The 27,473-nt window shown below is 41.0% G+C and overlaps 1 protein-coding gene across 3 annotated transcripts; it reads left to right on the forward strand.

Moving 5' to 3' along the window:
* The first annotated feature begins 4 nt into the window (after nucleotides 1–4).
* Nucleotides 5–26,743, forward strand: Galk (N-acetylgalactosamine kinase). Of its 3 annotated transcripts, none has more exons than XM_076794023.1 (10): nucleotides 5–138; nucleotides 2,899–3,055; nucleotides 3,381–3,548; nucleotides 6,970–7,177; nucleotides 12,211–12,319; nucleotides 12,498–12,655; nucleotides 14,359–14,499; nucleotides 15,080–15,194; nucleotides 18,055–18,259; nucleotides 25,767–26,743. In XM_076794023.1, exons 2-10 carry the CDS (start codon nucleotides 2,901–2,903, stop codon nucleotides 25,930–25,932), a joined length of 1,425 nt encoding a protein of 474 aa, XP_076650138.1. In that variant the 5' UTR covers nucleotides 5–138; nucleotides 2,899–2,900; the 3' UTR covers nucleotides 25,933–26,743. The 3 variants fall into 3 exon arrangements, with proteins under 3 accessions (XP_076650138.1, XP_076650139.1, XP_076650140.1); XM_076794024.1 differs by lacking the exon at nucleotides 5–138 and adding an exon at nucleotides 2,028–2,166; XM_076794025.1 differs by lacking the exon at nucleotides 5–138 and adding an exon at nucleotides 2,505–2,534.
* The last annotated feature ends 730 nt before the right edge of the window (nucleotides 26,744–27,473 follow it).

Raw genomic sequence — 27,473 nt, forward strand, 5'->3', positions numbered from 1 at the left:
TTCAGTACGATGCAAAAGTATTTACAAAAATTACTTACAGCGACATCTGTGGTTAATTTCTGAAAACGCTCTGCGATAAAACCACAAATTCTGACTTCAATTTTATTAGTGAACGAAAACAACGAAGTGCAGTCGCAGGTATGTCAATTCTGTTGTTTAAATTCGTCCGTTGGCTTTTATTCGAAATAATATCGCGAGTATAGAATTCTTTCTGCAGCCCTGCACGTTAAAGCCGACGTGGCAATAGCCGGCATCACGCTTGTTTACGCAGACCCGCGCTTTGCATTTATTGACGTCTGATGCACAAATGCATTTGCAGACGTGTTACGCGCATACTTGTTCAGATTTATATTTTCGTAGATCAATTTTCCTTTTGAATAGTAAACGGTTAATCGGGTCATATTAGTTTCACACGAGTTTTTTTTTCTTTATTATTGTTTGCGTGTTTTGAAAATTGTCTGCTATTAATAATCAACAAGTTGGTGGCAGATAATAGTGTATGTAGCAAGTGTGTGAATCAAGTGTGTTCGTACGTGGGATCGGTCTGGCTTGTTATCGTCGAATACAATAAAAATCGTTCTTATCAAATCGTATGCGTTCCGTTGCCCGAGCTATTTTGTTGACGGCTCAGAGTTATATTATCGTTAAACATTTTAATCTCAAGCAGGAGTCAAGCGTTCAGTTACGACGTAATTATTAAATAGATAGTTGTGAAAATTCGTCCACGTTCTTTATCAGGTTTGTAGAAGAATTTCAGAACGTACAGAAATTACAAACTTTTCTTGAACGGAATTTGTAATTTGATTCGTGTTTTTCGCAATCGCAATTCAAATCAATTGTCGATCGAATTCTCGAACGGTAACGGAGGCTCAGTTTGAACAGCCGCGACACGATCCCCCGCGAGTGCTGATTGGTGCCGCCACCTGCGACCAATCACAGGAAACTTTAAAATGTTTCTTCGAAGCGCGGGAGAATTTGGCTAATTTAAATTTCTTCTTTTTACCATCATGAAGAATACCTTGTTCAAAATCGTTACCATCATTGCGAACGTTTAAAAGTTCTTACTATGCTACGGATCTTTATGCATAATTTTCTGTATTAATTGCAAGAAACGGGGGTTAAAGAAAAATTTCTTTAATCATTTTAATAAGTTGATAGCAATGGATTATTTTATCGGCAATTAGAAAAAACGACGGAGGAAAATCTGATTAGGTTTGAGGTAGTAAACATTGATAACAAATTTTCTCAAGGTTACATTTTCTCGAGATTTCAAGGTCACCGATAGTTCCGTGTGTCAAATCACGACCTTCGCGTGACATTGAATACCAAAAATAAGTAGGTAAAACTTAACAAATAAAAATTACTCATAGTCGACGATTTTACAATCGATCGATTGTCATTCGGAATGTATCCGAATTTGCATAAAAATCATCCTGCTACCGATGAACGATATTTTCGAAACTAAACGCTCGGTTGCAACACGTCGATGGTTCCGCGAAAAGGTCAGGTGTTTTGATCCACCGACGAGAACCAGTTATCGCGAACTCTGCCGATCGTTTGGACGCGCCTAATCACTGTACCTCTTCGGACTGCAGAATAATCGTTAGAAATCGCTGCATCGACTTCAGTGTTCTTTATCATCAGGTAAATTACTCTTCTTCGAACACCTGTTGACGCTTTATCTACTTGAAGATTGCCAATAAGCTCTTTTAATATCTACACCTAAACAAACTTAATAAGTTTCTTTCAAACATTCATCTCAAAAGAACTTGTTAGATTGCTCGAGGTAACTTATACTCTAAGTCTTAGAGTGCTAGTTTTCGAACGAAACTGTCGCCACTTCTGTTTATTAGTTCTCAATCGTATCCATTTCGAAGTAAAAATTGTCCGAGTCAATTGTAAGAAATGGAAGTAAAATGAAAATGCATTTACTCTTTCGATTATTCTGGATGTAACATTTTTATCATAAATGCACAGAATTCGCGGTCTGTCGATAACCGTAGGAAATGGTTAATCAAATACTCAAATGATTAATCTGTAGACTCTAGATGCTGCGAACACTTCCGACGTTTAACTATCATCGGAAACGCATGTTTCTCGACGAAAAGGGCCGCTAAACGAACCGTTCCGGAACAAGCCCGTAAAACGATTTGCGTTCGATCGAAGGTACTTGAAGCAAGAAATCACATTTCGGTTTAAACAAGCGACGAGGACGACTAGATGGATCTGCGATCCGATATTTATCGCGGGAAAGAAATACGCTCACGTGCTCGTTTGCATTTTAAAAGCCTCGTTGAAACGATGGGAACACCGGGACCGTTTTCACCGGAACTTTACAGTCGAGCAGGTTGATCGCGTTCGCGGCGGCCTATTGCGCCGATAAAAATAGTTCTGCGTTTATCATGATTCACCGAGTTCGACGTTATCGTGACGCAATCGTCTTTACTCCCGCCGACAAACTGCAAACAATCTTCCCGCGGAATTTTGTTTTCGATCGCGCAAGAACGTTGTCCGATCCGCGAGCTTGTTGTCCCGTAAGCATGATTGCAATCTGGCAACGAGTTATGCTTCAAACGGACCCGCCATCTTCCCTGGCAGCATGATCGTGCTTAATGATGCTGACCTCGTTCGCGATTTTCATTCGAAGCCGTTCAAAGGCATCGTCGTTCGGCGCGGAATTCGCTCCGACGACGAAACAATTTCGACTTTGATGCGAATCGAATCGAATTGAATCGCGGGGTTAATCCGATTACCGGCCGTTTCGCCGGGAAATTCTGCCGCGCGGTTTAAAACGTCCGCAGTCGTGGAACGGAGATTCAATTCATTTTCACGGGCAATTAACCACTTTTGTATCAGTTCGAAATATCAGATTGATTTTCCAATTGGATCTCGTTTCAGAAATGACGAACTCCGCGCATAGCAAAGGCGACGCGGAAGAGGCGGTTCCCGTTTTGCAACCGGACGAGGGGTTGCGGAAGAGGCTGGAGACCTTGGCTGCTCATTTCGCGAAGAAGTATGATGTTCGGCCTTCGTTCTTCGTCAGAGTTCCCGGAAGGTATGCTAATTAGTGGTGTACTTCGACGTCTGTTTTATTTAAAACATTCGTCTGCAGATAATGTAGTATTCGTAGAAAGACGCGGGCAAAGGGTATTTAAAAATCACTTAATCCTATGGTCTTTGATCTGTGAATGGTCGATAGTTTCTGTAATCGATTGTATTTGTCGTGCAATGTTTCGCACGCTCGCACAAATGTACAAGATCAACAGTTCCATAACAGCTAGACTCCAATCTCGTTTATCCAGGCGGTTATTTGCACCGGCATCGCGACCACTTCAACTCCTCCGGGTCCAATCGAATTTATATTGTCCGTCTGTTCGCAGAGTTAACTTAATTGGCGAGCACATCGATTATTGCGGGTACGCTGTATGTCCCATGGCCATCGAACAAGACGTCCTCGTTGCCGTGGCTCTCTCGCGGGACAATCAAGTTCGTCTGACCAATCTGAAATCGAGGTACAAGGACTTCGAGTGCAACTTCAAAGACGTGAGGTCAGTGAACGCGTAGGGCCAGTCCAGGTAGCCCGAAAAAGAAACGTTTGCAAGAAGCGAAAAGAAACAAGAATGCTAACGGTTTCGGCACAGAAATGTTCATCTTGCATTTACAGCGTTAGCGCCAGTAATTAACCACGGAATAGACATTAGGTCCACTCCGGCAGCCATTCACACCAGACTTCAAATTAGACCGCCTTTTTCCTTCCCTATTCGATCAATTATTTGTGAACGGAGAGCGTCGCAATACCGGAAAGGATCAATTGACTGCAAAACGTGCTTCGACATATTTTCGCCGATAACCGGGGAATATGGGAAACCTATTTGCGGATAGCTCGGAATACATATTCGTCGCCACGGCGTATTTTCATTCTTGGAGTCCGACCGCGAGCGGCCGGGCGAAACAAGCTCCGAAGTTAATGCACAATTCCCGCGCGGAACATCGGAATGCAATTTCCGTCGGCGAGAAATTTCTGACCGGCGCGGTGCAGCGAGGCGGATTTCTCGCGGAGAGGGACAAAAATAAATGGCACTCGACCCCGCGCTGGAGAAACGAATTCGCTGGAAAAGAACGGCGGACGCTCGCCTCTGATTAGCCTGAAGCACAACCGTATAGAAAAGCTAAAAAATCAATCTTTCTACGGTTCAGTTTCAAAGTCTGGTTCTCTTGCGAACATTTTAAAAAATATTTCGTGCAAATATTCGCACGTTATGCGGAAGTCATAGTGTTTATTAGTAACTTCGTGGAGGGAACCATCATCTCGAACTTTGAGGAGAATTACCGGCAATTTTCGTTACACAATTGCAAACGAGAGCATACAATTGCATGGATGAATATACTGCATCATCTTCTTGTGGAGGTATTATTTGGAAAAAGATTGTTTCCGCAATTTTTTTCTCAATTAGACTAATGACCTCCGCTCGGTAATTTCGGGTACAGCGATTACTCACTCCGAAGCATTTCGCTTTCGGGCAATTAGTTCTCCCGAAACTACGTACTCTGCAGCTGCGCGCCCCATGCTATCTTTATCGCTCCATAACTTCAACAATTTTCAACGTTCGGAGAATTAATATTTTTTTTTACATTACTCGTAAATGTGTCGACAATTAAATATAAAAAGTGTAGGAAGAAAGCGATTAATTCAGAAATCAAAAAATATTTTTCTCAAGACAAAGTACTTAAGATTGCATGAACTTTTTTAGTTACTCAATACTACTGCACCCCCGTTAAAGGGGTCACGATGAAATGAAACGCGGCGGGTGCGAGCGTAATTTCATTATTGTTTAGCGGCCGTCAATCGGAAAACTGGCGTAACTGCGAAGCATTAGGTATATACGACGAATGATTGTTCGCTCAAGAGGAAATTGTTCGATACGACGCGAATCAGGCGAAATCAGCGCGAAGTCAAGATGTCACGCGGATGAGAGGATCGAGCTAACGTTTAAAACGGACGGAAAATTTCCTCTTTTTCCCGCTGAAATTACTCGCGGGCTTTCCACAGCTTTTTTATCAGTTTTGTAGAAAAGTGTCGGAGAAACTGTTCGCGCTCGTAACAAGAATTAAAAATATTGCATCGAAATGTCGTTTGCTAACCATTCTTACGTAAATGGTCGTTGGACACCCGTAATAAAAAAGTTCTCGCACCTTTTCGAGCACTTTTTTCCGCGTCGGGTCGAGGGAACCGCGATATCCGTTTCTCTCGGTTGCGATCGATCAGCTTCCGGAAAACGGCGCTTTAATTCCGAAATGGCGTGAAGGGACGCGGAACACGTGCTCGTCCGTAAACAACCGCGCGAGACAATATTTGCGGAGACTGGCGAACGGGAGCGTGTTCCTCTTTCGCAGCCATCGTTCGCCAAAGAGAAACAGCTGCGGCGTCTGCCGCTTATTACGTAGGAATTGTCGCGAGTTACTTTCAGCTGGCTCTCTTTATTGAGCGTGAAAACGCTGTTTGAAGAATCGGCTGGCTCGTAGCTCACCGGCGAGCACCGTACTTCTGGCGGAGCGAAAAATTCTGGCTCTTTCATGGCTCGCTGAGAACTCCTGTTCGCACTTACGACCGGCAACGATAAGTTGAAACGAAGCGACCGGAACCTATTCTCTCGTTGTATTCGCCGGGATTGATGAACCCTTTCAACCTGCTACGAACTGTTTCATTGTTATTTTCTTCTTGGTTCGAGTCTAAACTTGCTTAATGATACGGCTACCCAAACATTTGGATTGCTTGCACACGTGCTAGCTTTAACAAATTATGTTTTATTTCGTCCCCTGTTAGCTTTACTGCGCGCTCTTTTAATCTCGCGTGCTCTAAATTGTTTCATTTTTAGTCTTTCTTGGCAATTTCGAGTCTCTAATTTATCTCTTTAATCTGTCTCTTTATTCTTTCTTTAGTTCCACTCTAGGTTCTTTCTACCCTTTACTTTTGCACACTTTAGGTCTTAAAGTTTCAATAGATTGTATACCTGGCAAACATACTAATGTTGAGTTAGTCTTTCACCAATTTTACACGGTATGACGCAACAAAAATAATGATCATTCCCAAACGAAAATAAATATCTGCAGAAACCAGAAGACAGATTTACTTTTCCAAATAAAGCGTGTCTCCGTCATCCGTGAGCCCAGCTTATGATACATCGCAACAGTAATCCTCGAGGGTAATCAGTTGCAAAAGCTGTAATACTGGTTCACAGAAGTTCATGTAGGAGATCAATGTAGCGAGATTAAATTACACTGCGATTGCAAACAGAGAGTCAAACGCGATCGAACCTAACGCTTAGCTGACGCAGATCGATCATCAGTCGTCAACCGATCGAACACTTCCTGCGAGCCGTCCTCGTAAAAGGGAATACTCGAAAGAATGTTCCTCGACGCGGGTATCTCGAAACGTTCACCTCATCTGTAACGAATGACACTAAAACGCAGAGTCGGGGCTTTTCGTTCTTCCGCGCGGTGAAATACAACCGCGAAGAAGATTCGTTTGACTTGAGGCACTAGATAAACATCATTGGAACAGCAAGGTCCCGGCGGAGGTCTGCCATATTCGTCATTACCGAGTAAAATGATATTACTTCACGATGTTCGATGCTTCAAAAGCCAATTTCTCATCTTTCGACTGCTAACTTAAACTCGTTGTTCATGAGACCTGGCAAATTGCGTTCGAAAAGTATGAATTTGAGGGAGGATTGAAAATGTGGGTTTCAATGGACCTGCATCTGCCAAGACAGTTTATTTAATCAAACTTTCCTGCCGTTTCCATGATTCATTGCGTTTTACAATTCTGCGCACGCAAAATCGCGAGAAAAATGAGAAAAAATTGTTCTAGGCTATAATTTAAGAATAATTAATGTTAGCAGCGTCGATGTTTAACAGCGGTGCAAGGGGCAGTGGAGGGAGGTGAACTAAATTCATAATTTTCCACAGTGCTTGCATCGAGGGCGCCGGCGGTGGCCCGGACTGGTACAAATATTTCCTGTGCGGCGTGAAAGGAGCCCTCGAGGTGATCCCAGAGGAGGGCGTTCCTTCGGGAATCCTGGCTGCAGTTTGGGGAAACATTCCTCCTAATTCAGGGCTCTCGAGCTCGAGCGCTCTCGTCTCCGCCGCTGTTCTTCTGACCGTGCACGCCAGCCAGGTGAGCTTCTGCCTTATCCCAGCGCAACGCTATTTTTAATTTTAAAAATTTTAGCTGTCTCTATCTTCAATATTAAAGAATCATCCCTTCGTCAGTTCGTTGAATTTCTTCATCTCATTTCGTCGAAGCACTCTTCTGATAAAAATTATTCGATGAATTTTTCACATTTCAGTTTTTGACCATTAATAAAACTGTAGACTTTGTTGTTTCGGCGCATATTTTTACGCCTCAGATGTAAATCTAATTTATAATTGTTCAAAATATTTATACTTTATTTAATACGTGTTCTCCGAGCGAAGCTGGGACGGAATATTTGCAATGTGTATCAAATTTTCAAAACTGTTGTTGTAGATTTTGTTGAAAATCGATTACCGGTACCCAACAAAAAAAAATTCAACAAAAACGGTGCAGCGTTTAATGATTCTCGAAAATGAAATGAAAACGAGATGAACACGTTGCAGCGTCAGACAATATTAACACACAATTCTCGCAAATCCAACACGAACTGGTCGTTAAAAAATAAAAAGCAGAATTCAATCTCTCGTTACACCGAGCACAGGGCTGCAGAACGTGAAATATGAAATGTCACGTGTAGCGAGCGAGTAAAAAAGCTTATAATAAAACAGGTTAACAGATATCGCGTCGGTTCGCGGAACAGAGAACGTTCTCGCAGCGAGAAAGATCAATGGTGTAAAACGAATCGTTCGCTAATCACGTTGCGCGTCATCGTTACGTTTTTTTCCAGAAAGAAACGACCCGAAACTGTAGCTAATCGTGCGATAACTACGGCTAATGAAAGCCAACTGTCGTCATTTTTCGCTGCGCGCTCGTGATATTTCGTTCGCGGGGCTAATCATCCCACGTTCCCATTTTTCCCTCGATACGAGCGTTAATGTCGTTTTAAAGAATGACCTGAAAATTTCCGCAACCCCCACGGGATTAATGTGTCGGCTTTTAGAGGGTCACGGGCCGCGATCGACGACTTCCCAGTCCCTGAACAGAAATATGTTTCGGGTAAACGACCTGTTTAACGTCGCCTCCGGAAGAATTACTCCGACAAAACTGTTATCAACGGAGGGAAGAAATTTATCCGTCCACCCTCGGAATTACACGTCGTTTTACAGTTTTTTCCTCAGAAATGTCAGAAAAATTACAATTTTACAGTATTAAATCATTATGTACTTGAATTGCATTCGACAGGAAGTAAATTCTATGATCCTTAACGTAGCTGTACATCTGACCGCATAATTTTTTCCGGGAAGCGGCGAAGATGTCAGCGTGACAATGTCACGTTGGCAAAGTCGGTGCAGACCGTCAAGCACAGCGTCGAAACGTTCACTATGCGTGTTAACGCGGAGAACATGGCCACTCTTAACGAGCCCGGTTTCCCTATAATTTAGTTTCGCCGGCTCAAATGCTTTCTCATAAATTAATATTAATTAAACGTCCCCGCCCCCAGACACGCTGTTATTACGACGTCCTTATGAAACTTTAGGATGAATAACCGGGGTGAAAGGTGAACGACGATTTTTACCGTCGGGAATGACTTTACGCGACGGTTCACCCGGATACGTTCGATTCTGATAAAAGTGGATTTTCTACAGAGAAACTCCGCGGGACAGGAGTAATATTCTTCGGACTTCTTGATCTCCTTGCGGCTAGATCCGCCGAAGAATGTTGAGAATAAAGTTCTTACGGTTTGCGTAGTTGTTTGAACGGATTTCTTCAGGTATAGCCGAATAAGTATCTTTCCGCTTCGGCCATTTTGTAGACACGCAGTAGAAATGTGGCAAAATCGTCGAGAGTTTCGGCAGTTTGAACGGATCTACGATTTACCAGTTCAGGAAAAGTTAAATTGGTTCGTGGATCAGTTACCGCGATCTTGCTTTTGCTATTTTTGACCAACGACTCTTTACTACTTCCGGCGTGCAAGTTCGAAGTTCCTCTTGGATGTAAACTCTAATCCTGTATTCACAGCACAATAGGAATATTGAACATTGTACTTACACCCACAAGCAGGAGCTGAAAGGATTATGTACAATGCGCGGAGGTGAGATTACGATAGGGTTTACAATTTTTCCGTGTGCCGCATTATGTTCTACTGTGGAACTGCGATTACTGTTTGAAAGTGTACAATTCTGGGAGTAACTTCTGAAAATTCCATTGGGAAATTCCGAAAAATGGCGGAGATACAGTCATTTATGATAGGAGGTGATTTTAACTAAAAAATACCTCTTTGGGAGTAATAGAATAGTGACAGATAGAAAGGAAATTTTGGTGGGGTGTACTGAATAGTTGTGTGGAAAAGAAGTATACAAAATTTCACCTAAGTCGGTTCATATTTGAGCAGGATACTCTTGATTCTTGCTAACAGTTTCAAGAATATTATGTGTAGTCTCTGAAATCATCTCTGCAAAAATCGCAAAAAAATCCTATGCGACTTAAACTATTTTTATTTAACAGAGAAAAAGGGATATCCTGATAAATTTTAAATGTAGATTAAATATAGAATACGCTTTTTACGCTCCGAGTCTCAATTATCCGAGGAAACAGGATCTATCTGTCTCTCAATTAGGTCAGTCAGCCAAGCTCCTATTATATCTTTAATTAATGGCAGGATTAAATGTAAACCGTTCGAGCTGAATAACTCGAAATATAAAATAACATTTCAAATCGGAACATTCCGCGATGTACCTACAGCTCATCGGTCTCGAACCGATAATTAAACATAACCCACATTCATAGCATTCAAACGATCTCGTAATCCAACCCCTTAATATTCGCGAACGATCTACTTAACCTACCTCAGACTAACTTAAGTAAAGGGGTTAATAATAACAGTTCGAAGTGGCAAAAATGAGGAAACTTCTGCAAAAGATAGCGAAGGAGTTCGCTGACATTCGCGTTGAGCTAATATTTGATCAGATAAGGGAAACAATGGCCGTGCGCTTCAACGAGGATGTGGGAATATGTTGATCTGGCGAATAACCAGCATAGTGTTCAGCCAACTCGTAATTTGTAAGGCAACACGATTAATAAGCAGCGGATCTTTATGCGAAAGAAAAATTTTCTGCCTCAATTCGCATCTAACTGGAGTGAAATTCTCTTCTTTCAATTTTTTAAATGTTTTCACTGTCTTAAATTACACCTAATCATTCAGCATCACGGTTAAATGACGTGCACACTGTTCAAGATATTCCAACATACTATTGTTCGTCCTAAGTTCTACGTTCGTGAAAATAAATAAAATTCAGTCTCAGTCTTTTCAGTCGTCTACGTCCTCTCGAGTCCGCGAAGATCGATGAGGAAAGTTCATTAGCTGTCGCTTTTAACGGAGTTGCATGAGAGAGAGATAGACCACTGAGATTATGCCACCAGTGTCCCCGAGCGAGGTATCGGGGGAATTTCTGATGCCTTCCTGTCCATTGACCATGCTCTCCAAAGAAACATGGAAATGGAGTCACGACGACTATCGCATTGGCGAATGCATCGACTGCGAAATCATTCCCTAACGTCACCTAGGACATTTGCAGCTTTTTCTCTTTTGTAGGGATCACTTTAATGTCAAAGTGCAGTGCGAACGGAACGCGCGTGAAGAACTGTACAGTCTAGAAAATATCAGAGCCTCGAATCGAGGAGGAACAAATTGTGGACCACCCTACAAAGGCAACTGAAGAGCTTCGGTAAAAGTTGTAGAGCTCAGAAAAAATTATGGAGTCTAGAAAAAATTGTAGAGTTTCCAAAAACATTGCAAAATCTGCAAAAATTTTGTAGAGCCTAGAAGGAGGTTGCAAAGTCTGGGAAAAGAATTAAGGAGAGTAGTTTGGTCGTCGAAAGGTGGATCGAAGTCCGAAGAAGCTCGCAGGACAGTTTAGCGTCGTGCCGAGGCGATGATGACAGCGTTGAGTGGTACCGAAGAGTGCCTAGAGCCTACAAACACCAAGACACGACCCTTTCGTCCGTGTGTTTCGAATGGAAAGGATATTGTTTCCCGGTTTCGCTGGTAAAAGCTTCGCCGAGGGGACTTCCGTCGAGCAGCCCCTGCTGGGATTTCTAACATTACTCGAGAAGGTATTACCACGCGGCGCACAGTGGCCCTAATCGATGAATTAGGAGGCAGAAAGTTCAAAATTAAGGGTAACAAGAAACAGGTATCAGTGAATTTTTGTTACCTTTAATTTCGATCTTTTTTCCTTCTAATTCATCGATTGCGACCGCTGTGCTCGAAAAGTTCAGAGAGCCTTTATCTCCGGAAGCTGATTGATTGTTCGTCCTGGCCACTGGTACACAGCGACGACAAACACTTGTGACAATTATAGCTCGTGGAACTGCGTGAAAGATTATTCGAACACGATTGCACAGTTTGGCAAACGTGCTTACAGACCTCGCGAGTATCTGACAATAGGTAAATAATAACGCAATTGTTTTGCGTCGACCTCCTCCCACCCCGGGAGATCATCTTTGTCGGGCATGAAATTCTACTTACGGCTCGCGAGCAAATTTAATTAGCGATTCGACGTGCGGGAGAAACTCGCGAAGAATAGGGGAGTTTGCTGTTCCAGTTAGAGCGTTTTCAACCCTCCGTGTCGCGCGTTCGCAATTAACGGGCTCGCTTACGGACAAACGTTTCGTTAATGGGGACGACTGCATCCAGTTTCGATACAGTTGGCATGAACGACGCTATTGATGCGAAAGTTTTTTAATACCTTCGCGCGGGTTCGTTTTAATGATTGCCACCTCGAGTACACTGTTCGCAGACTTTGGAAAACTGCAGAGTTCACGATTGTAGAGGTTGCAGAAAAGTTGCAAGACCTACGAACAAGCTATAAGAAGTACATAAAATTTGTGTTGTCTACTAGGACCTATATAACAATTGTAGGAACTATGAAATGATTACAGAGTCTATATAAAAATTGTAGGATCGATAAAACGTTTGTAGTGTCTGTGAAAAATGTTGTACGACGCGCGATTATAATATAAATGAGAAATTCGAATTCTTTTGGATAACAAGAAACGATTAATTTGTGTTGCAGCACCAACTGTCGAAACGTGAACTGGCTGACCTCAGCGCCAGAGCTGAAAGGTACATAGGCACCCAGGGTGGTGGAATGGACCAGGCCATAGCATTTCTGGGGAAAGCTGGTAATTAGAAACTTTTCTTGAAAACAAATTCTTGGAGACTTGCAGGAAGATTTGAAAATGACTACAAGTAATTTTGAACGGTGAAATGGAATGAATGCAACTGCATGGTACGACTTCGGCCACCGCGGGTGGTTTGTTGAAGTTTAAATAACTGAAACACTTGCGACTGTCCGCGTAGGCTCCGCGATGCTGATCGAATTTAACCCGCTGCGTGCAACGAACGTCACTCTACCCGAAACCGCGGTGTTCGTAGTAGCGCACAGCCAGGCCTGTCACAACAAAGCTGCCACCACGGATTTCAATTTAAGGGTTGCGGAGTGCAGACTGGCTGCCCAGGTAATGTGCCTCCATTTGTAATTAAAAATCCGGCTGAATCGCGCGAGAAACAGCGAGACAATTGCTTTAAATTGTCTTGTAACGATCTTAACTTGCTATTCCATTTATTGCGTCTCTGACAATCTTAGCACAGACAAAATGTTGGAACCGAAATAATTTAGAATTATATTTTACATTTTAACGCGAACAGGAAGAGGAAATGTCGCAAACTTTTTAAATCTGGAGCAACGCGTGACCCGTTATTCGCTGCAGTTGCAAGCTTAAACTAGGAATGTAGGGGAAGGAATTTAATTTAAATAGTGATAGGAATAATGTTCATGAAATTTGAATAATGTGTGGAACTTCATTTACGTTTCCAAATATGAAGATACACGGTCACGCATTGTCCAGTGGAAGTTTAAATTGAACTATCATTTCGGCGTGAACTTTTAATGGCAAGCGGTTTGCTAGACAACAGCGTGGCCTCTGCAGTTAAATGAAGTCGCAAATGGAACAACAATGTCAAGAGATACCCGTTTGACTAATATGGAAACTTCAACATCGTTTTTGAGCGAGACGACTAGCGACGCAGAGCATTTCAAAAGGCTTGATAAGTCGAGACGAAACTTCTTGTGCTGTGCGTGTTAATTAGCACAAGAAGCCGAACGAGCGTGGTACAGTAAACTTATAAAATACGATTCCAGAATAAAATTCATTAAATAAAAGTCTAGACAGGCTTCTCACATATTTTGTTACAAACTTAATTTCAACATGTTTTAACGCTTTCAGTTTTGCATCTCCCAGAGATAGAAAATGGAATTGCTTGTCCAGATTTGAAAATGAATTCTTGTGCTACTATGCATGTACAGTGTTTCAAAAATTTGCACAATGTAAAATATTAAAATTTTAATTTAATATAAATTTAATAAATTTTATGAAGCAATACAGAAGGCAATGGTACATCGATGTAACAGAATAATTTAACAATAATCCTTTCGGTTCAATCACAAATGTATTCACGTAACGAAGACAGCGCAGGACGTCAAGTATGGCAAGAATGGCGTCGCTCAAGCACATTAATTCGGTCCTATTATTATTGGTTCGAAGCGCCAACAAGATTCCCGGAGTTTCAAAGAGACTAATGAGATTGGTTTTCGATTAAGTTTTATGGTTGTTGCACAACCGACATTGATCGATGCGCTTCGCCGAGCGAACAACGTAGTACAAGGATCAAAATCGTCCGAACGCGATCCCATTCCCTTGCGAAATGACAAAGGACGCTTTCCGCGGAATGGAGCTCAGTTTTTGAAGTAATTAAAACTCGACGAAGTTCGCGGGCCAAACGAAATGGGAGATGAAATAATTGAAAATAATAGCAGCAAACACCTCGGCGCGGAAGTTCCCGCGAAAAGATTAATTACTGAAACTTTGACGCGGAATAACTTTACTCTGACGTTCTAATTCGTTTCGAGGCGAGGCGCCGCCTTCTGTTCGGTATTTTACAATTTCGGTTTTCAATAGTTTTTAGTACACTCAATTTTGAAAGTTCTTTCAATTTTTGCGATTCGGTGTTAAATTTATTTTAAATGGACCAAGTCAATCCTTAAATGGCACAATGCAGGCAGAGAAATAAGTGAAGGGTCGTTATGGTGGCCAGAGACCAATGAATATTCCATGGGCTATCGAACGACACGGTTCACCAGACTCTGTTCCCTCGTTTCCAGATGATAGCGAAGAAAAGAGGCAAGAACTGGGAGCGCGTGCAGAGATTAATCGATGTTCAAGAGGCACTCGGTATCACCGTCGACGAAATGGTTCCTGTGGTAACCTCGGACCTCCACGAGGAGCCATACACCCTAAACGAGGTATGCACTTGGCGTACAACATTAATAATAATAATGCTCGTGTCACGATATACTTTTTCTTCGATTCCGTGATACCGGAGGGGAAAACTTCGTCGTCGATCATCGGGGAAGAAATGAAATCACGATATCACTTAAGCCTATCATTTATTTATATCCTTTTTATTCCTCGACACTCTTCTATGATACGGATCAGTAGAAGTTTGTGAAAAATTATATTTCTATATATAGAAGGGATATTATCAATTTTTGTAGAACCTAGAAAGAAATTATAGGTTTCATGAAAAATTGTGGAACCTAGAGAAAGGTCCTATTAGAAGCTATCAAAATTGCGAGGTGTAAGAAGTAAAGCTTAGAAAGAAATTGTAGGGTCTATGAAAAAGTTATAGGCCCTAGAAAATTTTTTAGGATCTACGGAAGGGTAATAGAACTATAACAAAATTGTTGGGACTCGGAAATAATTATAGGACCCATGGAAAAATACTAGAGCCTTAGGAGAAATTGCAGGAGACACGAAAAAATTGCGGAGCTGACAAAAATGATTGTTAATCGTCGTTAGCATGAAGCGAAATTATCTGTTTAGATCTGCGAAGGACTGGGAACAACGATCGAGAAGCTGAAGGAGATCTCGCGGCTCGGATCCTTCAGCGAGTCGCAGCCTTTCAAGCTGAAGCAACGTGCCCTGCACGTGTACCAAGGTAACAGAATATTCTTTAAAAATTAACCGAACGACAGGTACAAGGTCGCTCGACTCTCGTTATCAATTTGAGAAAAAACTGCCGCTGTTTTCCTCGGCGAAGTTCCGCCCGATTTCGCCGACATTTTCGCGGGAATAATTCATGTATGCAAACGCCGATGTTACTTACAAAGAAGGTAATCCGCCGGACTCTGAATAATGAACGGATCCTGAACATTAGACCGTTCTGTGGACGGAAAAATATAGCACCGCTCTCGGAGCTGAAATTAATGCTCATTGAACCGAGCGAAAGAATGTCTAATTCATGCGCCCGCTGGTAATTTCTAATCGAGATGCCGTGACTTATGCGCGCTGCATCCAAACAACGCCATTTACGTGAAGAGGTCAGAAGATATCTCGAATATAATCCACCTGACTAGCTCTCAATTAATTTATTCCATCGATGCACCATTATTCCGAATCGATAAATGGTAATGGAATTTTTGCATTTCATTTTCGCTTCGAGGAGACGCGGGAAATTCGAATTTAGCAATCTCGGAATTTATCGGAATCGCCCGGAGCTGGAAGCTTGTAGTTGCTATACGTGGGTAGAAGAGCCACCAGACAACATTTTTTAATTTGCATATTTTGCTTTGAGAAGCCCGCTTCGCTCGGTAAATTCAAATTTCTTAATCGAAGAATTTAAATATTTGATTCAGACTTGCTTTGATCCCGAACGAATCGAGCATGCAGCTACCATCATTTTTAAATTTCATATTTCGCTTTAAGAAGATTACATCGCGCGGCAGATTTGAAGATTTTACCCGCGGAACTTTAATGATCGTGCTTGTCGTTGATTTTAAAAAATTGAAATTCTACTAAAAATATGAAGATTCCAACTAACGCGCGGGAAATTTGAATATATGAACCGCGGAATTTAAATGTTTGAATTTCCCGGTGGTCTTCGAAGCGAATCACACTGAAACAGTTAACAACGCCGTAACTAATTCGCCTCGTAGATGGTATTACAAAACAGTATACGGTTTAGCAATTGTTAATCCAATATTTAAGCTCGCTGAAAGCCGCGGTTGCCTCTCGATACATGGCTCGATCGTCCAGTTAATCCAATATTGGGGAAACAGAGTTTCTTATCAATAATTTACGCGTGTTCCTTCGCGAAACAGTGAATTTTCACGATAGCAGTTTATCGATTGCGGTCACGATCCGCCTTCTGGGCATATTCTGACCCGACCTATAATTTATTGCTGTGGAAACACAACGGAAATCGCGCGAAATACCCGTCAAAGGTTTCATTGTCTTTCCTCCCGTTTGCGTTGGCGTCGGATCTCTGATTTCGGTTATGAAGATTCTCGTCGATCGTTATGCCAACAACGATTCAGTGGAAACTGGACGAGTTGGAAATTAATTTCTATCGGGGAATTCAATCTATTCGGGGATTTGTTGCTGCTATCGTTACGGCATAAATAGCGGCGGGGCTCTTAAGCTACTTAAAACGATTGAATTTCATGCATTTAACATCCACATAGTAGCGTCACCGTCGCTACATTTTCCTAAACGATCTGTGCACGCGAGGACGATACAGGTTCACTCATATTAATAGTCCTCCCTCATTGTTTCGTTATCGATGGCCCGATAATGGACTCTTTCTCTTGCAGAGTGCTCGAGCTTCATGTTCCGTTTTTTAATCCTTTCAGTTGCTGCCAGATCATGCACAGCAATTATTCACGATGGTAACGAGCGAACGATAAATTCGAGTTGGAGCTCAACGTAATTGCATAACAAATTTACGGCAAACCCATCAAAAACGCTGAAAATCGCACATCTTTACGCATAAGTTTTAAACCATTGATCTCCTAGGATTAAAATTTCGATTTTTGACTCTTTCTCGTTAAAATCACAGGATTACATAAAAAAAGTTAAAAATATTTGGTTTCCTGAAATAAAGTTTAGCCCCAATGAATACTGTTTCTACTAAGTTAAGAAATATTTTCCTAGTCTGCGAAAATTTAACGGCTGTTAAATGAAATTGAACCGAAATTGTTGATAATTAGCATTTGTAATTTGGAGCGACCCGATATCTCTTTCATTGTGTTATTTATATGAAATTGAAATTCAATCAGAAATTCAATCTAAAACCGCTCGATTCGATTTTCCTTCGGCCACAATTTTTAAACGCGAAGACTCTGATCTAAAGTACATTTCGTTAAAAAGAAGACTTAATAAAAGAGTATGCAATCTCCTTCCGAGGAAACAGAACTCTGGAGTGTTTCCTTGCCATCCGCGCGGAGTTCCAATTGGAGGAAAATATTCTTGAAGTTTTCCTCTTCGTTCCTTACTTTAGCATGAACGTAGAACTCTTTCTGGAGCTTCCTATCGACGTTTATGCAACGTTTCAGACATGCAACATTCGGGAATCATATTCGAGGTATGTTCACCGCGATCATGACTCGTTGATGTATTAATTGTTGTCCTGTGATCCCGAAATCACTCGACAGAAGCAAAATTGACAGGAGAGGCTTATACCTCGAACAGCCTCGGTTACTCGGCCTGTAGCGTTCTCAAATGCCCTGTGCATACATTCGATTATGAACGCACGCGAGCATGCTCTACCCCGTCCAACGGTTATGGCAGCGTCCATTAAATTTTAGTCGATTAAAAGGCCACTCCGCTTCGACGAAAAATCATCCTTGCGCATTTTTCTTAGCGATACTGGACTTCGTATCTTATGGAGGTGCAAACGAGTGGATCTAATAAAATGGGAAGACCCTTTGAAAAATTTGAGAACATTGTCTCATTATCTTCAAATATTTTTATCTCTGAAGATGATCTTTTCTCAGGGGTCCTATGGTTGCCTTTTTCAGAGGCAGATCGAGTGGCGGCTTTCCGTCGCGTAAGCGAGGACAGCACGCTGATGGAGAAGGAGAAGCTCGAGCAGCTAGGCACCCTGATGTCCGGAAGCCATAACAGTCTGTACAAATTGTACGAGTGCAGCCATCCCAGCGTCGATGCACTCGTCGACAATGCAATGAGCTGCGGTGCTCTTGGCGCTAGGCTCACAGGAGCTGGGTAAGTATGCCTGACAAAATGGCGTACCCTCTGCTGCCCATCGACTCCATTTGATCCTTTCTTCATACTTTATGAACTGGGACACGTTTATTGATCGCTTTTCGCTTTTTCAACCCCTCATAATATACGTATTTTACGATTACAGTGATTCTCTTCGAAATCTTGATCACTGTTTTTATTTCTTTTTTAGCTATAACGATTAGAATTTATTTTTCCTTCGTGTGTCTATTCTTCTAGTGCGACATCTACGGTTTGTAGAGTTGAATTTCTTTTCCAGGGAAAAGCTCTTTGTTCCGGTTAAACCAGGTTTTCTTAGGAATGAGAACTGAATGGGATTAATTCACACGATTTTAAGCTGTCGCGACTGTCCACACGGTTCTCTTGTTTCTCTCTGCGTTTGCGATTCTCCTTTCTGTCAGAGTGAAAATCAGTTTGCCGACATTGGACTAGCCCGAGAAATTCTTGACACACTGTGGACGCCGGGAATCTAGGACGTTGAAGAACCAACGCGTTACGCAGCCCGTTCTCGGCGAGTTCCTGGAACGATTTAACGGGAAGTCAAACTTGAGAGACACAGACGAATTTGTTTGTTGGCTTTCTGCTTGACCCCCTTTACCTTTGCTCCGAGCTGCTCTGCAAACGTAGCTACAAACTAGCCTCCTCAGAAGTATTCATAAGAAAACGAGAGTTAGTGGTTTTGTGTGGCAAACAACGTTATTTGGTAACAAATTTACAACATATTTATTTCTCTGAGCCAGAAATAAAGATTCAGATATTATCAGTAGTCAACCTTCAGAGCAAAAATAAGCTTCTTACGGACAGAAAGTTTCAAAATAAATATGCACATGAATATTATATATTTATTAATTCCTAGAGGAAAAATGTGCTTGTTCCGAATACAAAATTTTCCTCCAGCCACGAAATTATTTAAAAGAACAACCGTCGAGGATAGTTACCAGACAGACAGCGAAGCGAGCGGTCGATTAATTAGTATGCTCAATTAAAGTCGTCCGGGAGGCGGTGCAAAAACGAAACCGTTCCATAAACGTACCATCAACCGCATATCTGAATCGAGACACACGTCCCGAAAGAAAAAAAAAAAGAAACCAGTAAGCGTATCGCATATTTGATTGGGATTTTCGGACGTATAATCCACGGCTGACGCAAGCGTTTCAGCATTATACATTTTGGATCGCTACTTTTCAATCATTTCGAGCGGCAAACAACTCTGACTGACCGTTAACAAAATGAATAACGCGTCGCTTTTCGTTCCGACTGCGACGGAAATTAAAATAAAACGGCTCGCCTCTCATCGGTGACCTGTTTCCGCAAGAGAGGCTACAGCAAATACAGCCTGAAATCCGAATATAATTCAGTTCAAAATTTTCACGACGAGTTAACTGTTTTATTAATCCGGGGCTTTTTGATCCTTCGGAGTCCGGCAACGTTCATTAGTTGGCGAATGTACATACAATGACCCGCGCGGGTACATTCGTTAAAAGAGAGAGCATCTTTCTCAAATATGCATCTAATTGGAGTTTTCTGGGAAGTCAGAGCAATTAGTTCGCTGCATGAAAAGAAATTTTGATGAATTTCTGGAGAAAATGCCCACTGAATTTTCTCTTCTACAATTGTTTCATGTTTCATACAATTTTCAGAATATACAATACCGTAAATGTACGTTTGCGGGCACGTCTTGGAACTTCGTTGCGAATTACTTTTACGAGCCCGACCACCCCCGCGCCGGGAGCCGCGTGAAATACGCGAAGATCGAACAGAAGAAACTCAGGACCGGAAACGAGCCCCGGGGAACGGGTTAATCGTTTTACGATGAAAACGCGATGAATTTTATTACGGAGGCTAGCCGCCGGGACGTCTGAAACGACTTTAAAAATAGGTGCTGCCGTATCTCAAAGCGAACGCGAACTTCCATTGTTCCATGCGATTCAATTTTATTCGAACTATTCCATTCCAACCCTTCCTATCGCGATAAGTTCCCTTAGAAAACCGAGCACCTTACTTACTCGGAGATCCACTAACTCCCCTCCAATCTTACGATTTTTTCTAAAAATTGTATTTCTCCTTCTTCGGGGGTAGTTTGGTTTTAGAATTAATTTCGAGAAATCCATAGAAACTAGCAAGCTGGAATTTTGTATATGTATTGGCACATGTTTGAGGTAATAGCACAAATTTTTATGAGATGTTTTATCAAAAATTCTAAGAGTTATTAATAAGTGTCATATCGCGAGAAACCTGTGCAACTGGACACTGAACAGAAACAGATGATTGAAATGAGAAACGAATGAGTAAAAATACTAATTTGAAAAATGTCAACGTAATCAATGAACAAGTCTTATGTTCTGACGTCATTACTATAAATAAAGGTTCAATGTCTTCAGAAAGGATACCGAATCGCATTGCACACCAAATAAATCGTTAATAGTGGATCATTGATTGTTGAGAAATATTGATTAATTATTGTACGATGAATAGCGAATTTACTTGCCTTTACATGCTTGGGATTAATAGCAGGCCTTCTTAGGAGCCGAACTAATCAACTGTTTGACACAAAGGGTAGAGGCGATTGATGGAAATTGATGGAAATTCAATTACGACCGGAAATGTAATAGAGAGAAAGTAGCAGTAGGAATTGGTAGGAAGTGGATGTAATTAGGATTTAATTGGTAGTCCAATCAATCGATTGGTTATCGTATTAGCCGCAAAATATTTCTGTGCTGGTCAATCGTCGTCATTTAATTACACTAGTGTCACGGGGCGATTCGAGAGAATTTAAAAAGAAGACAGTACTTTTTGCTACGACCTTCCAATGTCGACTGCAACCCCTAAACGAGGAATGTGTCAAATCGATCCATGGGTGTGTTTCAATTGCCGGCTCAGTGTGTCCACGAAATTGCTTTCACGGCACAGAGGCACGCAATCCTGGTGTCCATTGCCTCCGAATTTTCCACTTTACGAACAAAAATTTTATATTCAAACATCGACGAACTTCCACTCGTACCCGCTGCGAGAACCTGGACCCATTTTTTCAAAAAAGCGAGTGCATGCTTATTGACACCCTTGACTAAATGAAATTCGACGTAATCAAAGACAATATTTAATTCAAAATGGAGATGCCCTGCGATGGTCAGAGACACTTTATTGGTAATACAGTAAAGTCTTGATCTAACAAGGGAACATATTCAAGTGCGAATTTCCGATTTTGATGAAACTTATGTGACATATAGTTCTTTGAAAAATATTTGACACGTATTTTTTTTTATCGGCAACCATCCACTTTGAAGGGGTGAAAACAGCCCTCAAAGTTGGGGGTCAAAACCATATTTTTTGAAATATCTCGGAAACCAGAGGTCGAAAAAATTTGAATTTTTTTTTAAATTGTGTGTTTTTCAATGAGAAATGTAGTCGCGCAAGAAAAATTTAACAAAAGTCTTTTGTTTAAACAATATATTGAAAATTTGATTTTTTTTTGCAGTTTCTCTTATTTATTGTTAGTTCATTTTAATGTAAACTTGGGTGTGTGATCTTTGATCAAAATTAGGGTTTACATGTTTCAGGATTTTTTTTTTTTTTGCCATTTAACAATAATTATGCATTATGGAAGATAGTCTTGCATCTGCCGTGCGTAGGAAGGAATTGTGGCTTGTTTTATCGAAATATAAGTATTTACTATAAACGTGTATAGTATTTTAAACAATACCACTGGGTTATGTGTCGTTTATTGTTTTATTAGTAGCTAAAGAAGGTGGCGCAGGTAGCAGCGTGACGCGGTGCTAATTACCGCGGCGGAGTAAGGGTACCGACTTTTATAGCCAATTCGCCTGTGAATTTCTGCAATCGTTGGGCCTTCGGTCAAAATATCCCTGCAGCCTTTTTAAACTGTGAATCCTCGAACCTGGAGTTTCCCTCGTCATTTATAGTAGCTCTAAAAAGAGCTGATTTTGAAAGAAGTGCTGTCCACAAAGATTATTCTACATAATTCTGGCAATATTGATGTCCTGTGATTGTTGGGCCTTCGGTCAAAATATCCCTGCAGCCTTTTTAAACTATGAATCCTCGAACCTGGAGTTTCCCTCGTCATTTATGGTAGCTCTGAAAAGAGCTGATTTTGAAAGAAGTGGTGTCCACAAAGATTATTCTACATAATTCTGGCAATAATGATACTCGATGATAAAATGAGAAAAACATAAATGTTCTTTGCACCAAGAACATTTCAGTACGACTACATTTGAACAATGGAAACACGTTAAACCATCTAATTTTGTAAAGCAGAACTCTACGGGATTTTCAAATTCTCCTGGCCGTTCTTCTATATATCCACTGCGGAACCAAGCATATTGAAACAGCCGTTTATAACGCGCAGCTGATAATTGGTTGTGGATTAATGACTGTAATTTAATAATATTATTTCTTGCGTGTAGATTAAAATCAATATTTAACAATATTGCAAGATCGGAAAGTTTTCTTGCAAAATTCTTCCAAATGCGGAATCCATACACGTCAAGTGGTTGGATTAATGGCGTCGTATTTTTTGGTATCGTCAATACCTCTAATTGTTTGTCTTCTGGCAGGGCGTTACGTATGATCTCGTCGTTGTATCCATTCCACGAGTCAAGAAGTAAAACAGAATTTTCTGGAGCAGATGGGAGAAATACTTCAATCAACCACGTTCTAAATAACTCCTTCGTTAGTTTTCCCGATGTGGAAGCTTCAATATGTACATTAGGTGCCGTGAACACACTTCTTCGTACACGAGGTCCTAACTGCCCTTTGACTTCTTTCAAAACAATATATAATGGCGATAGCAACTGTCCGTCAGCTGAAATTGTGGGCTGGATAGTGTAGCTGTGCGTTGTTGAAGATATCGATTGGACAAGAGCACCCGTTTCTTTTTCACCTTTGTGTGAAAGTGTTCGACCAGAGTGCAATTCCAACTGGAACCCACTTTGATCACTGTTGAAAATATTGCTTGCGCCATAATTTTCAAAATACCCTTTCACATGATGCACAAAATCTTCTGCTGCTGCGGTCAAATCTGTTAAATGGTTAGTATGATGGCGGGTAACGAGTTTCGTCGTTTTTCTCGATACTATATTATAGTTTTCTTTAAACTTCCACAACCAAAAGGACGATGCCTGGAATCCTTCTAAATTTATTGATAAATTTTCGTGCATTGCCCACCGTCTCAAATCTACGTCGTGTACCAAAATTTTATTATTTCTCGCTACAATAAATTTTTCAAGTGTAGCATGTGCAATTGCTGTAAGTTTATCGTAACGAGATCCGCCTGTATTAATTTGCTCTTCCCATCTGTATAAATCTGATTTTCTCTTCAATTTCTTGTATTTGTTCTTCACAGTTTCGAAGTTTAGTGGTCTTTTTCTTCCACTCTTCCAAAAATCTACAGCTTTCTTCTTATAATCTAAATCAATGCCTCCAAATTCTATTTCTTCTGGACTCTCGTCTGGAGAACTTGAAGACGACGGTTTAGATGTTGACGCTGATTCCAAATCTTCTTCATCTTCGGGAACATTAAATGAAGTCGGTTCGTCTGTTAGGTCATCGAATATTAATTCCTGTTGCGTTTCGAAATTCATGTACCCTGCTTCTCTGTAGCTATTAATCAGGTCTATAATTATGTTTGCCAGTTCAATTTCCTTTCCATTCGTGGGTGTTCCCTCGTTATTGTTACTGCTATATGTTGCCATCAAAATATTTATAACGTTCACCGGATTGACCTTCATGTTTGTAAAAACGAATCTAACAATACAAATAAACAATAAGCAAAAGCAAAATTAATATAATGTTCGAACTTTATTATTGCCAGAAATTATTTGATATATGTGGCACCGTTTTAAAAATCCGAAAGAAGTAGCCTTAACTTCTTGATATGTACGTTGCTTTACAAACCGTAATGCAGAAAGACTAATAGCACATACAGCAAAGTGCCCATATTTATACATTCTGAAGACTGTTTTACGTTTCCCCCTCTCTCACTCTAACAACCAATGGAATTGTTTGAAAATATTTGGGTCCTTCTTAAATGCTGTATATAACCGAGGTAAAACTGATGTGCGGCATTGGCACCAGCTCTTTTCAGAGCTACCATAAATGACGAGGGAAACTCCAGGTTCGAGGATTCATAGTTTAAAAAGGCTGCAGGGATATTTTGACCGAAGGCCCAACAATCACAGGACATCAATATTGCCAGAATTATGTAGAATAATCTTTGTGGACAGCACTTCTTTCAAAATCAGCTCTTTTTAGAGCTACCATAAATGACGAGGGAAACTCCAGGTTCGAGGATTCACAGTTTAAAAAGGCTGCAGGGATATTTTGACCGAAGGCCCAACGATTGCAGAAATTCACAGGCGAATTGGCTATAAAAGTCGGTACCCTTACTCCGCCGCGGTAATTAGCACCGCGTCACGCTGCTACCTGCGCCACCTTCTTTAGCTACTAATAAAACAATAAACGACACATAACCCAGTGGTATTGTTTAAAATACTATACACGTTTATAGTAAATACTTATATTTCGATAAAACAAGCCACAATTCCTTCCTACGCACGGCAGATGCAAGACTATCTTCCATAATGCATAATTATTGTTAAATGGCAAAAAAAAAAAAAATCCTGAAACATGTAAACCCTAATTTTGATCAAAGATCACACACCCAAGTTTACATTAAAATGAACTAACAATAAATAAGAGAAACTGCAAAAAAAAATCAAATTTTCAATATATTGTTTAAACAAAAGACTTTTGTTAAATTTTTCTTGCGCGACTACATTTCTCATTGAAAAACACACAATTTAAAAAAAAATTCAAATTTTTTCGACCTCTGGTTTCCGAGGTATTTCAAAAAATATGGTTTTGACCCCCAACTTTGAGGGCTGTTTTCACCCCTTCAAAGTGGATGGTTGCCGATAAAAAAAAATACGTGTCAAATATTTTTCAAAGAACTATATGTCACATAAGTTTCATCAAAATCGGAAATTCGCACTTGAATATGTTCCCTTGTAAGCCGAACGGAGCTACACGATCTTAGTCAGTTCGAAACAAGTTTTTACAAGATTTGTTTTTTCAAGTAAACGAGAAAAATACACAAAAATTCGAATAAGATAAGATAAAATGAAAACGTAGAATAACTTGTAATACAAAACCAACCTAGCACAGTAGAAACATCAAGCATTGGTCAGCCACGTTGACCAACTCCCATTCCCACTGCCAACACAAACCCACGCATCGAAAACCGCGCAATTTTTGCTGGCACATTTTATTTACGTGTTGTTTTATTATTGACAAAACAGTTGAACTGCCGCAGATCCCTGACCGCTTTTCAATTTTCGGGTTTTGTATTTTTCAGCGAACCCAAACGCGTTCACCGGCACGTTGAGAATCAATCGTCCCCGATGGCAGCCGCGTGAATTAATAAAAGTATGTTTGCATGTTCGCTGCGCACCTGAGGGATCTTTTTTTGATGCAGGTGGGGCGGTTGCATAGTGGCCATCACGACCAAAGACAAGGTTTCGCAATTCGTCGATGCGCTGAGGGAGCGGATCGGGAGAGACGGGATAAAAGATGGATTCAAGCTCGACGACCTGGTCTTCCCGATGGAGCCGAACCAGGGGGCCGCGATTTACACGATCTAGTTCCCCCGTCGATTTTTCGCCGATCTCTTGCCGGACAGATCCGTTCCAGATCCAGATAATGTCACGGCGCGCCGCGGCGGTCTGCACGCGTGTACCGAAAATTGAATTTCACCAATCTTCGCGCGCACAAAGATCGCGAAGAGGCTGAGACCATAGTTACATACTAGTTAGCATAACTTACGACGCACGAGACGAAAGGCAGATCGAGGAATTCAAGAGCTTGCGTCGGTTGCCATTCGCACGGAAGAGGATGACATGGATGAATTGTCTTCTCGAAAGAATTGGCTCGAAATTTGGTGAATACAAAAATTCTAGTATTTTTCTACATTCCTCTGAATTCTTCGATTACTTTATTATCCTGCACGAATAGATTAAAATAATGTTAGCTCATAGTAGACTTGTGTACTATTGCCGGACTGCGGATTTTATACATTCCTTGGGCAGAGTTGAATTTTGAAGTAGTGGCCCGATATTTGCGAGGATCCTTGTTGCCAGTGTGACAATAATAACTCAATCATAAAACTATTATATTGACACATTCAATAATTTACTTGTTTAATTCGTGATAAAGTACAGTGTTGTGTTGTGTACATTTTTCTACGTACACATATCGAGAAACCAGTCTAAACGAAATCGTAAAAATTCAGGAAAATATAAAATGTCACTACTAGTACGTGATCCAGGAACAGTTGCAATGAAAAATAGCATTTTCAGATAAACATCCGCGGTCTAAATATAGCAGTAATTACTTCATACATACATATATACTATTGTATACATATTGTATCCAATAAAATGTTCCTTCTAGTAACCAATGCAAGATGAACTTCGACAATTTTTCTTTCTAAAAGAAAACATCGCACCTTCATCTACAAATCCTATAAGTTTCATTCGAACATGAAAGCTAAAAATGTGACAGTAACTTCTTCAAGACCAATTGAGGAAATCAACTTTTACAGCAATCACAATACTGTCCGATGGTTTTCGTGGGAAAATAGATTTATAAATATTTTCAAAATTGGTCTTCACCGCAGCTGACTTTGGCGGTATCGGTTTTCTAGAAAATTGCGGTCGTCCGGACAGAAAAATAGCGTTACTCTGTGAAAAATGAGTTAGGGAGTTGGAAAAATCGTAAAACGAACACCGGATGGATTAAGTTGTCCAATGACGTATGGAATTGCGTATCAGAATTCCTATGATCACCGGCTTTCAGAAGTTCCATCAAGGACTTGGAAATGAGAGGACGAGGGGAGTACAAGGAAGTTAGGGAGTGACTGATTGCGAATTTGTTCGGCACCGAGACATGGCATTTACTGTGTCGCGTGGAGGCGGACCATCGTCGCGTTATGTCAATCAAAAGTCAAAGGCAGAGACCTGGGTAATGCATGCATGGTTCCTGGTAGCGAGATTCCAGCGTATTATCGAAACCGGCGTTCCCAAACTTAATGAGTAATTAAAGTTACAAAAAGCAATGGTCGCAATTAGAATAGCATGGACGCGGTTATAATGAGCGTGGACGCGACTGAAGAGCTTATTACTTT

The sequence above is a fragment of the Halictus rubicundus genome, chromosome 9, assembly GCF_050948215.1.
Source record: "Halictus rubicundus isolate RS-2024b chromosome 9, iyHalRubi1_principal, whole genome shotgun sequence".
NCBI classification, from domain to species: Eukaryota; Metazoa; Arthropoda; class Insecta; order Hymenoptera; family Halictidae; genus Halictus; species Halictus rubicundus.